Raw genomic sequence first — 14,128 nt, forward strand, 5'->3', positions numbered from 1 at the left:
GACAACAAAGTTGGGCAATTTAGTAAAATAGCTAAAATAAGTGTGACTGACTGCAAACAGAGTAATCGGGGTTTTCTTGGACCTACTGCGAAACCTCAGTGTTTTTTTTTTGTTTTTTTTTTTGTAGTCTTTGATGATTACTTTAGCTGTTTAATATGTTACATCGCAACCTTCATCAAGCCTCACGTAAAAGTTGGGGCCGTCAGCTTGCTGTCTGTGCGCTGTACGTCCAACTGATGTTTTGGGGTGTCGTATATGTGACCAGGGTGGTAAGGGCTACACCCTTTTCTTTCTGTTTTTCCCCATCATGTACTACACCCTTTTCTTTTAGAGTGCATACATCAAAAGTGGTCCCGAAGTGACAACAAATGACGTCACAGAAGCCGGAGTGTCATGTGGTCGGATGTCGCGATCCTGGCGGTTGGTCGTAGAAATGCTGGCGAGTAGGACGAGCGAACGCGAGTGTCGCTGTCGTCACGGCGTCCCAACTTCTGGCTGCCGGAGCTTCCGTGGACTGTCACGCCGGAGAGCGTGGTGTCATTCATCCCAATCCGGCTGAAGTGTCCATTCGGCCGGCGGGTCAATTCGGCTGAACAGACCAATTCGGCTGGAGCGCTCCAATTCGGCTGGATGCCCAATTCGGCTTGTCACGCCGGAGACCGTCCTGCAGCTGCTGGGACACCGCCAGTATCGCGGCGGACGACAGCATGACATTTCTATGACGTCATCAGGCGAAAATCGAGGGGCCACTTTTTTTTTTTTTTTTTTGGACACGGTAAACACGCCATACCATGGCTGCGGCAGCTTTGGCGGCGTCGTGAGCGCGTCGTCGGTGGCTACGGGATGACATTGCACTCGGTTCAGAAGACCCAGTAAGGACACGGCCGGTCGGCCGCTCGCGTCGCATTCTCATGTTTAAACAAATCTAAAAAAAATACACTAAACAAAAAAAATTTCTTTTTCTTTTTTTTTAGGTTGCAGCATTTTGTGTGTGAAATAAAAATTGCAACTGTACTTTGGTGGCGTTGCGAGCTCGAGATGCTTGGGCTTTTGCGTCGTGGCGAAGAAGCGCTATTCTAGAACTCTCTTGCGCAGCGTGCGCTAACGTAAGGGCTAAATGTAGCGCTAGCGTGCGCACAAAATTGCGTACGTTATTTAAAAACTGCCTAGTGTGTCATTAGCTCACGAAAGACTGCCCGACGGACGCCACTGCTGCCGGCAGCTGAACTGTACGCACAGTACATTACCGTGGAGCCGAAGCTCTCGCATGAGGAAGGTCCTATCGCCGCGAAAACAAGGCAAGGGAAGTAGTATCTGGAGAGTGGGTATCTTGGTGTTCAACATCGGAGGGCGTGACGACAAACAAACGAGCTTACCCTTTCTAAGTATCCATGCGCACCCGATGAAATACAGACACAACTTAATCACCACGAGGGCTTCGTTGTTGGGTGTTTCCATGTCAGTATGGAGTGATGGTCCGGGTAACACCTTTTGTATATTTCTGTAAAATATATACTATGTGAAAGTCATGTCGTTGGGTGAAGCGCCCAGCTGTACTGTTTCAGGAAACGCAGCCCAAATCGTTCCTGTTAAAAGTACGCATCGCGTAGTAGAAAGCGTTGATATAACATTGGTTCTTTCCTGCCAAAGGGCAAATTTAGGGGGGAAACAAGTGTTCGATATAATTAGGTTAATAATTATGCCCAGCAAACATGCTGGGCATAGTAGAAAACTATTAAATCCGCCAATATTATGGGAATATATAAGGCATGCGCAGCCTTTTACGGCGCTACGGAAAAGATACTCAGTTTGGGTACGTGTTCTGAAAAACAAAAAGAGTGTGTGTGTGTGTGTGGGGGGGGGGGGGGGGGGGGGTTATGAGCTACGCAAGGGAGCACAATGTAAAGCTAAATTTGGGGTATCATAACTTTTTACACCCTACGATAGAGCAGCACCGCTGTACAGCCTTTCTCCTACGTAGAAAATTGCTCCGGAGCCGACGTTTGTTGCCGTTTTTCTCGTTACTCAAAGTTTTGTCATCACAAGTTCAAGTCAATAAAATAATTCAAAAGCTTTTTTTTTTTTTTTTAGTATTGACGTGCAATTTTGTTAGATTGGGAAGAATGAGCTGCGATTCGGCGTTAATAACTACAATAATGGCTAGGCATATATTTCTTGTATATTCGTAAAATGCTTGTAAAGATGATAATTTTGATATATTTTGCGTTTTATATGAAGTTGATCGTTACTAAATAATTTGTGAATGTATCTCTAAAACGTGTTTAGTTGGCTCTTTTTTTTTTTTTTTGCTTAAATATATTTCATTGAGATTTTTAATATTCTGTGTACTTGTCGTAGACTTTCATAAAAGAAATAGTACATATCAACACTTCGTGCATACTTCGGTGTAAAATTGATACCTTAGCAATCTCCACGCCTCGAGTTTCCAAATGTTACATCTCCGGAAGAACATTAGCTGCGGCATTTGTATAAAGATAAATAAAACATTCAGCTTTTTTTTTCTTTTTTTTTTACACACACACACACACACACACACACACATATATATATATATATATATATATATATATATATATATATAAAGAAGATTCTGACCGTAATTGCACGATTTGACGTGGAAACCCTCGAATTAAAATTAAACACCCTGTATAATAAATGTTTCCTGAAGTATGTATTTTATTTTTTCTCGCCATGTTTCGCTGTACATTTCGACTTGTATTTCATTTAGAATGAAAGCTCATTCGATCTATCCTGGAAGAGCTGGCTTGGAGGCATCATAATCTCAATTCCGCGAAAACACAACTCGCAGCTAACTAACTGTTTTCGTGGAATGGTTTTCGAGACGTCGCTCTGCCGTTCTAATTTGATAGTCTCCTTACGGGATTTCTTTTGTCTCTTTCGCATTTCGTCTTGCGAGACGTGTGGTGCCGCCGCACAACGGGCAAGACCGAATGCATTTGGTAACTAATCAAAAACGCTCCTTTTCGGCTTGTCATTTCGTGGAACGGCAGTTGTTTCGCGCATTTCTTTGTTTCAAGGGGATGGCGTTCAAGGGGCATCATTGTTGATGCGAACGCACATGTGGTTCCTACTTCTTTTCCTCCTCTCTCTCAGCACACGTGGTGCTGTTTATTCGACGTGCTGCATAAACCAAACTCACCTTTGGTTTATGCAGCACGTCCTGTCATCGTTCGCGTGCTTACTTTAGAAAAGTAAAAAGAGAGAGAGAAGAAAAGGAAATGCGCTTGTTTTAGAGATAAATACTTTTGTTATATTGAAGTGTTTTTTCTTGTTTTGTTTTTCAGTTTGAAGAAAATTTGGCGATAAACAGTGAACGTTCAGGTTTAAAACCTTGGGTTAATGTGTTGAGAAGCTTACCAATGCGCATATTTTTGTGTTATTGTTTTTTTGCCATTGTTTGAATTTAGATTAGGCTACGGCGCTTAGATCTTTTTAAGACAAGATTTTTCTTTTTTATTAGTACGTTGGCTTCACATTTAAATTCAAATAATACGAATAATAATAAAAAAACCTTTTTTTTATTTTGTGCTTTGTTTTTTTTTGTAAAGGATGTCATAAATTTGGAGTAACAGCACAACAGAATACATTTGATACTCATCTGAGGTCACTTCTTGGCCCGCTGTTCAAGGTTTCCTCGTGACTTTGGACTTGGGTTTCTCACGATTGTCTGGTAATGGCGCGCCATCCGGGCACATTGCAGCGACCGCGTACAAAGTTCCCGACGAAGTGCTAACTCGCTACGACGAACGAGGAACCTTTTGTTGACAATAGTCTCGCAACGCTTGTAACGAGCGTATCGCGTTCTTTTTTCTTTTCATCTCTTTCCACGCGAGTCAACAAACGATCTAGGAGATCGAGCCCCGGGAAGAAAGGAACGCGGCAGCGAGGTATTCTAATGTCGACTCGGTTTCCACGAGGGCAAAGCGTGCCGGTGCTAATCTAGAGAGCGCTCGCTGTGGCCCGCGGCTTTATCGTTAGTCAGCGACTTTTATGTACACAAGCGTTTGGTCCCGTCTTTCTCTTTCTCTTCCTCGCACTGCGTTAGCGGAACATCAGTGGCGGCGAGCGAAACTTTTTCGCGGACCGCCTGCCGAAACCGGACAGGCAAGATGCCCCCCCCCTCTATCCTTCCCTCGCTTGGGCCGCTTACAGCAGGGAGGGGGGGACCTCCGAGATGCGAGCTTGCTGCGGTAAATTGAGGGGAACAGCACTGCCTTCGGCCCCCTCCCGTTCCTTGTCGGGGTGTTCTCCTCCTTCCTGCTTACAGTCGCTCTCCCCCACGGTCCCCTAGTTGCGGCCATGATGAATTTTCGGCCCTGTCATGACGCCGCGCGGACTTCAAAGAGGGCCGCCGCGTTCTATCGCGGGGCCCGCTCCTCGTTTCATGACGTGGCGCCCTCTACACGTGACGCAAGGAGGACTCCCCTTCCTTGGGTTGGGCTACTCTTGAGGCCCCTTTATGTTCTGCCGTCGCTCTCTTTCCTCCTTTTTATTCGGCGCGTCTCTCGGGGTGATTTCTTGATTCTTGAACGAACGATTCGTTTGATTGCTGGAAAGGCCCGCATGGTGCGGGTCCGGTCGGCGGCATTCTACGCGAAATGCGGCGATCCGTCTTTTCCGCGCCGGCCGCCTCAACGTCACGTGACGGAGGCACGTCGTGACGTCCCCTCGAGGAAGTCGGCAGAGTGGGAAGCCTTCACGTGGAACTGCGTTGAGCGTGTCTCGAGTCCTTGTATTTCGGGGCAGACCCCTTCCCTGCCGTGTAAACGTCCCTGCAACTAGGAATCATGTTGGCCTATAGACATTTTCCACGGGAGCGCCGCCATCTTGAATTGTCGTCACTTCCAGTATGGGCGACGACAAAATAGTAAAACGTTTCAACCTGTAACTAGTTAAAAAATAGAGGGGAGCCAAAACGAGAATGTTTGACGGTTAGGCTTATATCCTAAATGTCTTCTATTGGTGTGGTGACGGCAAAGTAATACTTTCGCCCATACTGGAAGTGACGACAATTCAAGATGGCGGCGCCCTTGTGGAAAAGGTCTCTAGGCTGTTTTCACATGACATCAATCCACTATTAAATAGCTATTGGGCAGGAGATCGAACTATAGGGGCGCTCTGACCCGTTTGTTTTCCCCACGTTTGGTGTTTACTCAACACAAGGCTTGTGCACATGCCAACAGGCCTTATGGGCATGGCCATGTCATCTTCTACAATAGAGCGCGGGGCGCAGTTTAATAAAAAAAAATACTAACAATCGACGAGGCGACGTTAAGTGCCGGATCTATCCTCAGAGAATGCGAGCTTGACCCACTTCGGCTTTTGTGATAAGCTGGGATCGTGCATGCTGCATTGTTCATGCAGGCCGAGTGGAAACAAAAGAGCCCCTCCTCCCCTTCGCTGGAGAACACGAACTCCAGCCGAATGCTGACGCCGCGTTCGGTTATGTCGGCCGAACGCTGCGTCATTGTATTTGTTGTCCCCATCCGTGTAGTTGTTAGGTTAACCGCTTGGGGCGTCACGGTCTGTCCTCCTCCCCAATAACTTTCTTAATCTGATACTTACACTTTCAGGTATACTGATCTTTGCACAATGCACAAAAGCATGCAATTTCTTTTTTCTTTATGCATGCTATTGAGATATGCTAAAATAATTTTGTTTATCTTTAGTTGTGTGTGTTCACCTTTCCAATCAATTTGAATTAGTGTAGGCAACGTCACTGTCGTCAATTCTCTTTTTTTTGGTTTCTGTGGCCTTTGTGATGGAAGTACCTTGTATTATTGTATAAGTTCTTTTGTTCTTTTCATATGGCTTTTCTTACCCTTGCTTTCTACTTGAGGGGGCTGAGGACCAGTCAAGCTGCTCTGACAGCTTTTAATCCTCCCACCATACTTGCATGGTAAATAAGCTATAATTATTGCATCACAGCCTCTTGAGGTGATATCAACGTGGTGAGGTCTATAAACTTCTGAGCACTACGCATTTGAGAGGTCATGTGAGACCTTGGAAGGCTCACCTTTGCCACATACCAGACAGCTCATAACAGCAAAATGGCAGACGAAATTTCATCAGTGAAAACACCCTATAAGTGTGAGCGAATCCAGTGCCACAAGCATGAGCACGTTGTCTTGAATGATGCTTTCACGTCACAAGTGTGCACGCATAGCAAGCCCTTCGAATGCGTTGCGTTCATCCTTGTAGCTTCTCCTTCACGTGCACTTATGGTGAAACGAAGTATGGCAACTTTTTCCAGCACTCGGTTTGCAATAGTGGAGGCTTCGGCTGAAAAAGTCTCAAGGAGCCAGTCAGAAGTGAAAATAAAAGTTATCGAACTGTTCATAAGGTCTGTTCCTGACAATGCAACCACATGTTGGTCTCTTTGGTCAGGGAGCTTCACCATGCTTTCCCTAGTATAATTTGTTGCAGCCAAAAAATAGCGGGACACTAGCTCCTCCCACAAAGCCTCCTCTCCAGCACAAAGCTGGAGAGGAGGAAACCACCAATCTTGGCAAGCAGAGAGCTTTGTGGGAGGGGCCAGTCCTTTTCTGCTACAAAAGTTGGTTGGTGATGCCACCATCAAAAACTCTCTCTGTTTGTGGAGTATCAGCTGCTGTTCCAAAGCCTTCCAGGGGCTTCCCTCCTTGAGCCATAAAAGTACAAAAAGTTAAGAAATGTATGTGTTAAAACTGCAGTTTGGCCGAGTTGGTTGTTTATACTTCCAATGTGACAGCACACAAAAGCAGATCCACAATTTGCACGGGCGCACAAGAAGAGAGACACTCATGCAGCGCTGACTAACAACTCTGTTCTTTTTTTTTTTAAATTTCATCATCTTTTACTCTTTTTCTTTGGCACATCAAAATAATTGTTTCTTTTAATGCGTCAAAGAAGAAGAGTAAACAAGTGGTTAGTCAGAGCTGCGTGAGTGTCTCCCTTTTTGTGTGCCTTTGATGGGCCTGTGCAAAGTGTATATCTGCTTTCGTGTGCTGCGATGTCGGAGGTTTTTAGAAAGTGGATGGCGTAAATGGGTAATCAAACCTAGCGTGTGCCGTCTCTATCAAACCTAGTCTCTATCAAACCTAGCGTGTGCCGTCTCTGCCCTGTTTTGCAGCCGCAGTCACCCGGTTGCTCTTTGCGAACCGCAAGGACATCCGCCTCGTGGAGGTGGAGTCTGGGCGCCGCGGAGTCGCCGGAGCAAATGGGTCCCGCATCATCGTCGGAAATCTGGAAGATGCCGCTGCGCTGGACTTCATCTACGACCTCGGCATGGTCTTCTGGACTGACATTGGCCTCGAAGTCATCAAGGTATGCGGGAGGGATGTCATGGCTGCAGGGTAAACAAGGACCCGGTACACGTCTGGCATGAGCATCTTTACCCCCAACAATTTTGTCCCAGCAAATTTTCCCAATAGTCTCAGTTCATCTTCTGATCCCTTAACATTTTGATTCCTTGACATCTTGACTTTCTTCCTTGACATCTTGACTTTTTACTTTGACATCTTGACATTGTACCTTGACATATTGAGTTTGTGCCTTGACACATTCCTTAACATCTTGATTTTGTTCCTTGTCACTTTAACATTGTTTCTTTGGCATCTGGTCTTTCTTCTTGACATCTGGCCTTTATTCTTGACATCTGGCCTTCCTTAACATCTGGTCTTTACTCCTTGGCATCTGATCTTTGTTCCATGACAGCTGAACTTTATTCCTCGACATCTGGTCTTTGTTCCATGACAGTTGAACTTTGTTCCTTGACATCTGCTCTTTGGTCCTAGTTATCTGGACTTCATTTCCTTTACATCTGCTATTTGTTTCCTTGACATCTTATTTTTGTTTCCTTAATATCTGGACTTTGTTCCTCAACATCTAGACTAAAGGGGCTAGAATCTCAAATCCTGCTTAATTTTTTTGCAGGGCCGTGCAGTCAATGGATCGGGTGCGGAGATTACTGTGGCATCTATGGGGGTGGTGTCGCCGGACGGCTTGGCTTGCGACTGGATTGGCCGGAAGCTTTACTGGACTGACTCGGACACGAATCGCATAGAGGTGTCGCAGCTGGATGGCTTGCATCGCAAGGTGCTCTTCTGGAAAGACTTGGACCAACCGCGAGCTATCACGCTCGTACCCACAGAAGGGTAAGCTGCGCAGCTTCATCACTCCTGACAGCTTCATGTTGGGTTACGGTTGTGGGTTAAGGCACGAGCTGAATGGCTGTTGTCAAGGTCAACCAAAAACGGTGTATAGTCACGGATACATAGGCAGGAACACCAATGGCAAAGATATGTACAGTTTCGATAAAAAAAAATTTCCTGAAATGAGATTAAGCATTATGTATCCAGATGTATAGATGCATCAACCTATTTGCAGGTGCAGAAAAGCTATAGCGATGGGAGGGGCGTAAAACTGAAAGCCGGTTAGAAAACGTGACGCCGTTGTCACCAGTGACGTTGGGGATACTAGCGATTTTTTCTTAATATCTGCATTTTTTGTTGCAATACGGTACTCATTATTTGCGTTACCATTAACATTAAAGATCTCGCATGAACTTAAAAATACCATATTTTTTTATAAAATTTTCGAATAACATTGAAAACGTAGACAATTTGTTTCTTGGCATTAAATTTACACTATTTAGTTAGTTTTGAACAAATATTGTTTCCACTGAAACGTTAACCTTTACGAGATGCAAGATCTCTTTCCTAGGAAATAACTTGATTGCAATGTTCTCTTTTTAACGAAGGAAAGTCTGAAGGAATCGCACAATTTGTTCTGAAGCTTATGCGACCGGCGGATTTTTCAGACGGAATGCTTTGGAAGGTGGCAGCTTGTGCCCTTTAAACTGTTATACTGTTATGTATCAAGGAACCAAGTTGCTGCCCAGAACAACCAAACAGCGCGAGCCATGTTCTCAAGCGGGTGCATGCGTGTGGCGCGAGCATCGGGGACTGACCTAGGCGCCGTGCCAGTCCTGTCCGTTCCGTACCAGTAAAGATCTGGATGAATATAACAATTGGCGACGAGGATGTTATAACATGTACTTAAGGTCAAAAAGCTTGGTTATCAGTCGCACATTTCTCAAGTTTTGCTTCAAGAGTTGTGTGCCATTGTTATCATTCTGCTGCATTCTGCTTCAAGAGCTACATGCCTTTGTTTTCCTTTCTGCTTTAGGCTTATGTTTTGGACTGACTGGGGTGAGACACCAAAGATTGAGCGCGCCAGCATGGATGGCAACCCCGGCACCCGCAAGATCATCGTCAGGGAGGACATCTTCTGGCCCAATGGTCTCACCGTCGACTACGGTGCCAAGAGGTTCGTCACACAGTTTGAAAAGCTACAGTCGCTCGAACCTCACGTTCTGAAGTTGGGGCTTTAGGAATTTAGCTAAATAGAAATGGTCCTAATGTGGGGAAGGGTGCATTTTACTCGAAAAGGGATGAATGTAAAACGTTTGGGGAGGAGGTATGTAAAAACAGAAAGCGCTAAGTGTTTTTCTGTTTGCCTTAGGCTCTGGTAGGCTTCATCTTCTCTGTTTTGGTTTGGATTGATGTAAGGCTTGGTAGGCTTAGCCGACTTGAGTGTTGTTGTAGGGTAACTAAAATAGTAGAGCAAAATTATTGCTTCTCTTTTCTCTTAGCTGCCAGCTTCTTGCAGTGGACTCGCGATGATTACAAACTCGGATATTTCTTACTTCCAGTTAATCAAAACAAATGAATACCTAGATTTTAGTTGTCCCGCTGTGTTTTCCATGCATTTATAAGCTGCTTCATTCAAACAGCGTTTTCGCTTAATTCATACCAGTCATGGGCACGTTACTGCTAAAATGTAACAGTGTTAAAGTTACAGTTACTCAGGTAAAAAAGTAACCCTGTTACAGTTACAGTTACAAAATTGAAAGAGTAACTTGTTACAGTTACAGTTACTTCTCTAAAGTAACGCCGGTACTTCGTCGTTACTTTACAAAGAAACATGAGAAAACATTCAAAAATGGACATTCTTTTATAGGTCTTTAAATTAGCATGGATTTCTTATAAGACATTGTGTTGTTCCCGGCAGTGAATCTGATTATTTTAAGAAACTAAGATTTTCTTAATAATATATATTAATATATTTGGTTCTTCCTGTTTCAATTTTTACTATGAATAGCTCAGATCATAATTTAAGGCAGTATCCGAGTAAATCCACTATATGATAAAGAATTGGAGTCTCTTGGTTGGAAAAATTACAGGGGACTTTAGTCTTTCAAAATTTTAGCATAGCAGATAGCTGGTCTTTAAAGAACTTTAAAATAAGAGCGACCACCATAAGGTATACACGAACACAACGGCACGCGTCCAGATCTCGTGTATATCCAATTATGGTGCCAGTTTACAATCGGTCAATTCTAATTTTGGATTTTTTTTTATGAGGTGAAATTGGACTGAAGCAATATAAATCGTGCAAATGTGAAGTCAATAATAATATGCCCTATCTTGCAATGAGCTTCGTAGATGTCTTCTTATGCCACTCTAATCCACTCGTCGGTCAAATCGTTTTCTACTGTGTGCCCATAATCTTTCATGAAACACAAAGCTTTTCTTGAAAACTTAAAGAGCAATGTTGCGGCTACATTCCTCCGTCAAAATAAGCACTGATCGAGGTACAAACGACTACTGCGCGTGAAATTCCAAACGGCTGTTGCCTCTCTTCCGTTGCTTCCTAACCAGATCGAACTTGCTCCTCTATCTCACCACCCGAAATAGAAGAGACCACCCGGAAAGCCCACGACTTGAATATATATAAGTCAACTGATGCCAAGTGCCCCTGGTCCCAGCTCAGGGTGGCCTTTCAATTACAAAAACACACAGACAAACAAGCAGAACGACACAGACGTTTCGAGCAGATACTCTTTCACAAGTGAAAGGACCCGAGAAGGGAGAAGTGGGTGACGGGAAACAAAACCGGTAATTGGGTTGTAAAAAAAAAAAAAAACAAAAAAAAAAAAAAAAAGGAAGGGAGATAAAACTGGCCTGAAGTCAAGACCCCGCAAGAGTGCATCTGGGAGGTGGACGATTCAGATTAGAGGGGAAGGAAACGTATGCTTGGCCGCAAGAAGACGCCTGTAAGCCTGCGAGCGTTTGGGGCGACCATCACCAAAAACTGTCCTCAGCAAAAAGCACTCACCCCCTCCGCGGGACGAAGAAAAGAGAAATGCTTTAAAGATGCCGCGCTTTTTTACATATCCGCGCGCTGTGGGCATACATGGCTGGTACGGACACAAACGTCCCCAGGACGCCAACTGGGAGGATGGGGCCGTGCAGTGTGAAACAAAATTTAGTTTCTTTATATTTTTATTTTTCTTCCCTCCTGCTCCAGACGTTTCCTGCGGCAGGTTTTGCTGTGCCCTTCCCGCACCAGGGCTTGGGACTCTCTCACGAGTTGCAAAGCGATTTGGTGGTCGTGTTCCCTTAAATCTGAGAAGTAACTGTAACGACGTTACTTTTTACAGTTACTCTCAAAAAATAGTAACTCTGTTACAGTTACAAGTTATTTCCACTAACCGTAACGCGTTACAGCTACTAGTTACTTAAAAAAGTAACTAGTTACCGGTAACGCATTACTAGTAACTAGTCACTGCCCAAGACTGATTCATACTAGTTGTTCTTCGCGGCTGGTTAGCCCCATTAAGTGCGCTTCTCAACAAGCACTTGTGTACTGCGGGAAAGTGATACCCACAAATCTCGCAGTCATTACTTTTCCACAGTACGCTGGTGCTCGGTGAGAAGAGCATTTGATGGGACTAACCTATTGCGATTATCAGGCACGTAGCCAGGATTATGTTTCTAGGGGGGGGGGGGGGGGGGGGGGGGTGTGCATTGCAAAATGTTCTGAGGCGGAGGGGGGAGAGGAGGCCCCAGCAAAACGGAAGATTTAAGGGGGAAGGCCAAGCCCCATGGCCCCCCCCCCTCCCCCCCGGATACGTGCCTGGTGATTATGCAAGCAGAACTCTGCTGGCAATCTGCTTTCAATATTTGTGCTTTACTTTTTCTGAGAAGGTTAAATTCGAGATTAAAAAAATAATATTTGCACATAGTATAAATTTCCTCGATTAGGATAGCTGGGCGCCTGTTAAGGTTTCGTATTATGTCAAATCTGTCATTTACATGCCACCCCAATGTAGGCATTAAACTTTTTGAAGCCTTGGTTCACGGATATAGTTATATTAAAACTAATCTAATCTAACTTAAGCATGGTACAGCGGTAGTAAAAGGCTTGGAGAAACTATCCAATATTTGACTTAGAAAATATTTGGCCAAAACCATTATTCGCTTAGAACTTCACCAATGTTTTATGTGTGTGCCTGCTCATAAATAGACCTGTGTAGAGGGAAGTGGAAAAAATTGCTTGGTATGTGTAGCTGTTCCTATATCGAATTGCTACTTTGCCTCACATCATATTTAGAGGAATTTCTGATTATGCAAACTTCTGATATTTCAAATTAAAGTCTGTGGCATCCTGGAATTCGAAATGATGAGAGTCGACTGTGTTAGCGGAGAAGCGGTCACATGCATTAGAACTGTCTTGAAGTATTGCGGGCGGAGAAGTGACCCTGCCATGCACCAAGTTTTGCGCATAACATATTTTTCTGGGGTTCGCATTCTCCAAATGTAGCTGAACACTAATGTCTAGCCAACTAATAGCTTCTTCAACTCTTCAGTGTTGTTTATACGAGCTGGGTATTGTGTGCATGCATTTTTATTTATAATGACAGTGATGCATTTGAAAGAGCCCCTTGCAAAATACTGGCTAGTAGACGATGTGTGCCATGCTCTCTCACAGGCTGTCGCGGGAGGGGTAAACGACGCATTGGGCGTACGCCGCCGCAACTCCCGGAAGAATGACGGCCTCTTTTCGCAATACTTGGACATAAAATGATGGACCATCGCGCCACTTAGCTCGGCAAGTGGAGCTACAGTTATCCGAGCTCCTAGTTTGAGCCTACCTGAAATTAAAATGAAACTTGAAGCGAGGATTCTCTGTGTCGTACGAGATAGCGTATGCAAGTGCCGACCTTGCGACTTGGCTTCCAGAATTTACTGGGCGGACGCCAAGCTTCGCTTCATCTCGTCGATGGACTACGACGGAGCTGGGAGGGCGGTGGTTATCCAGGGCTCCCTCCCGCACCCGTTTGCGCTGACGGTGCACGGCGACACGCTGTACTGGACGGACTGGCAGGCCAAGGCGGTGCAGTCGTGCTCCAAGCTGACGGGAACCCACAAGCGCATTGTCTTGTCCGGAGACCTCGAGCCCATGGACATCCATGCCTACGGACCCCTGAGGCAGCCCACCGGTCAGTGTCCCTGGGCGTTGCCTTCCGCGAGAAGCCATTAAACGGGGAATGAAGTCGCCATCTTCTATCGTTGCATTACAGTTCTCTTTAACCCTTCGAATGCCGCCATGCCCAGGTATACTTGGGTGCGTTCCCTTGTGGTTTCGGTTTGCTCACTGCCGCCCCCAACCAAGCTGTCTTTCTTTTTTTTTTTCTTTACATGTACAAGCTGTGTGAGCAAGTGACGAATGCGCTTCATGGTATTCGACAACTGAGAAAACAAGGAAGTACGGTTTTGAATAAACAAAGGCCGAGTAAGGCCGCCTAAAAGATTGATCTCTGGTGCGAGATTTAGGTATTACGACATAATATCATGTCTCGAAAATTACAATTCTCAGAATATGTCGTAGCGAGGTTGGAGGCATGTAGACATCGATTACCAATAGTGTGTCTTTTATAAATAATTATTTTCACGGAGCATGCCTAAAGTGTTACTGAGTCCAAAGTTAGCGTTCAGCATGCGGGGTAAACACACAGCACTGAAAAAGCGAAAAGGGGGGAGCTCTGGCGAAATTTTGCTGGTCGCTAATTTGCCTCAAAGTTGATACAACACATCACTAGACGTGGCTGAACTAGTAACCCATATTATAGGTCAAAATAATTGTTTTTCACAGTTATTGAATTTGAAAATTTGTTCTGCACCATTTTTTTAACTCTGCAAGGCTTTACTGGCAATACTGAAAACATGATGACAGATGTTCTAATTTGGGCAGTACAGCC

The 14,128-nt window shown here is 44.8% G+C and overlaps 1 protein-coding gene across 1 annotated transcript in view; it reads left to right on the forward strand.

The window, feature by feature from the left end:
• The window catches only part of LOC8043986 (low-density lipoprotein receptor-related protein 6), a 64,050-nt gene that overhangs the window by 10,992 nt on the left and 38,930 nt on the right, over window positions 1-14,128 (forward strand). Inside the window, exons 2-5 of the mRNA XM_029974315.4 lie at window positions 7,154-7,347; window positions 7,957-8,177; window positions 9,211-9,351; window positions 13,110-13,369. Coding sequence (XP_029830175.1) covers window positions 7,154-7,347; window positions 7,957-8,177; window positions 9,211-9,351; window positions 13,110-13,369 — 816 coding nt within the window. The remainder of the gene's footprint in view (window positions 1-7,153; window positions 7,348-7,956; window positions 8,178-9,210; window positions 9,352-13,109; window positions 13,370-14,128) is intronic.

Source organism: Ixodes scapularis, unplaced genomic scaffold, assembly GCF_016920785.2.
Source record: "Ixodes scapularis isolate PalLabHiFi unplaced genomic scaffold, ASM1692078v2 PGA_scaffold7__128_contigs__length_106722199, whole genome shotgun sequence".
NCBI classification, from domain to species: Eukaryota; Metazoa; Arthropoda; class Arachnida; order Ixodida; family Ixodidae; genus Ixodes; species Ixodes scapularis.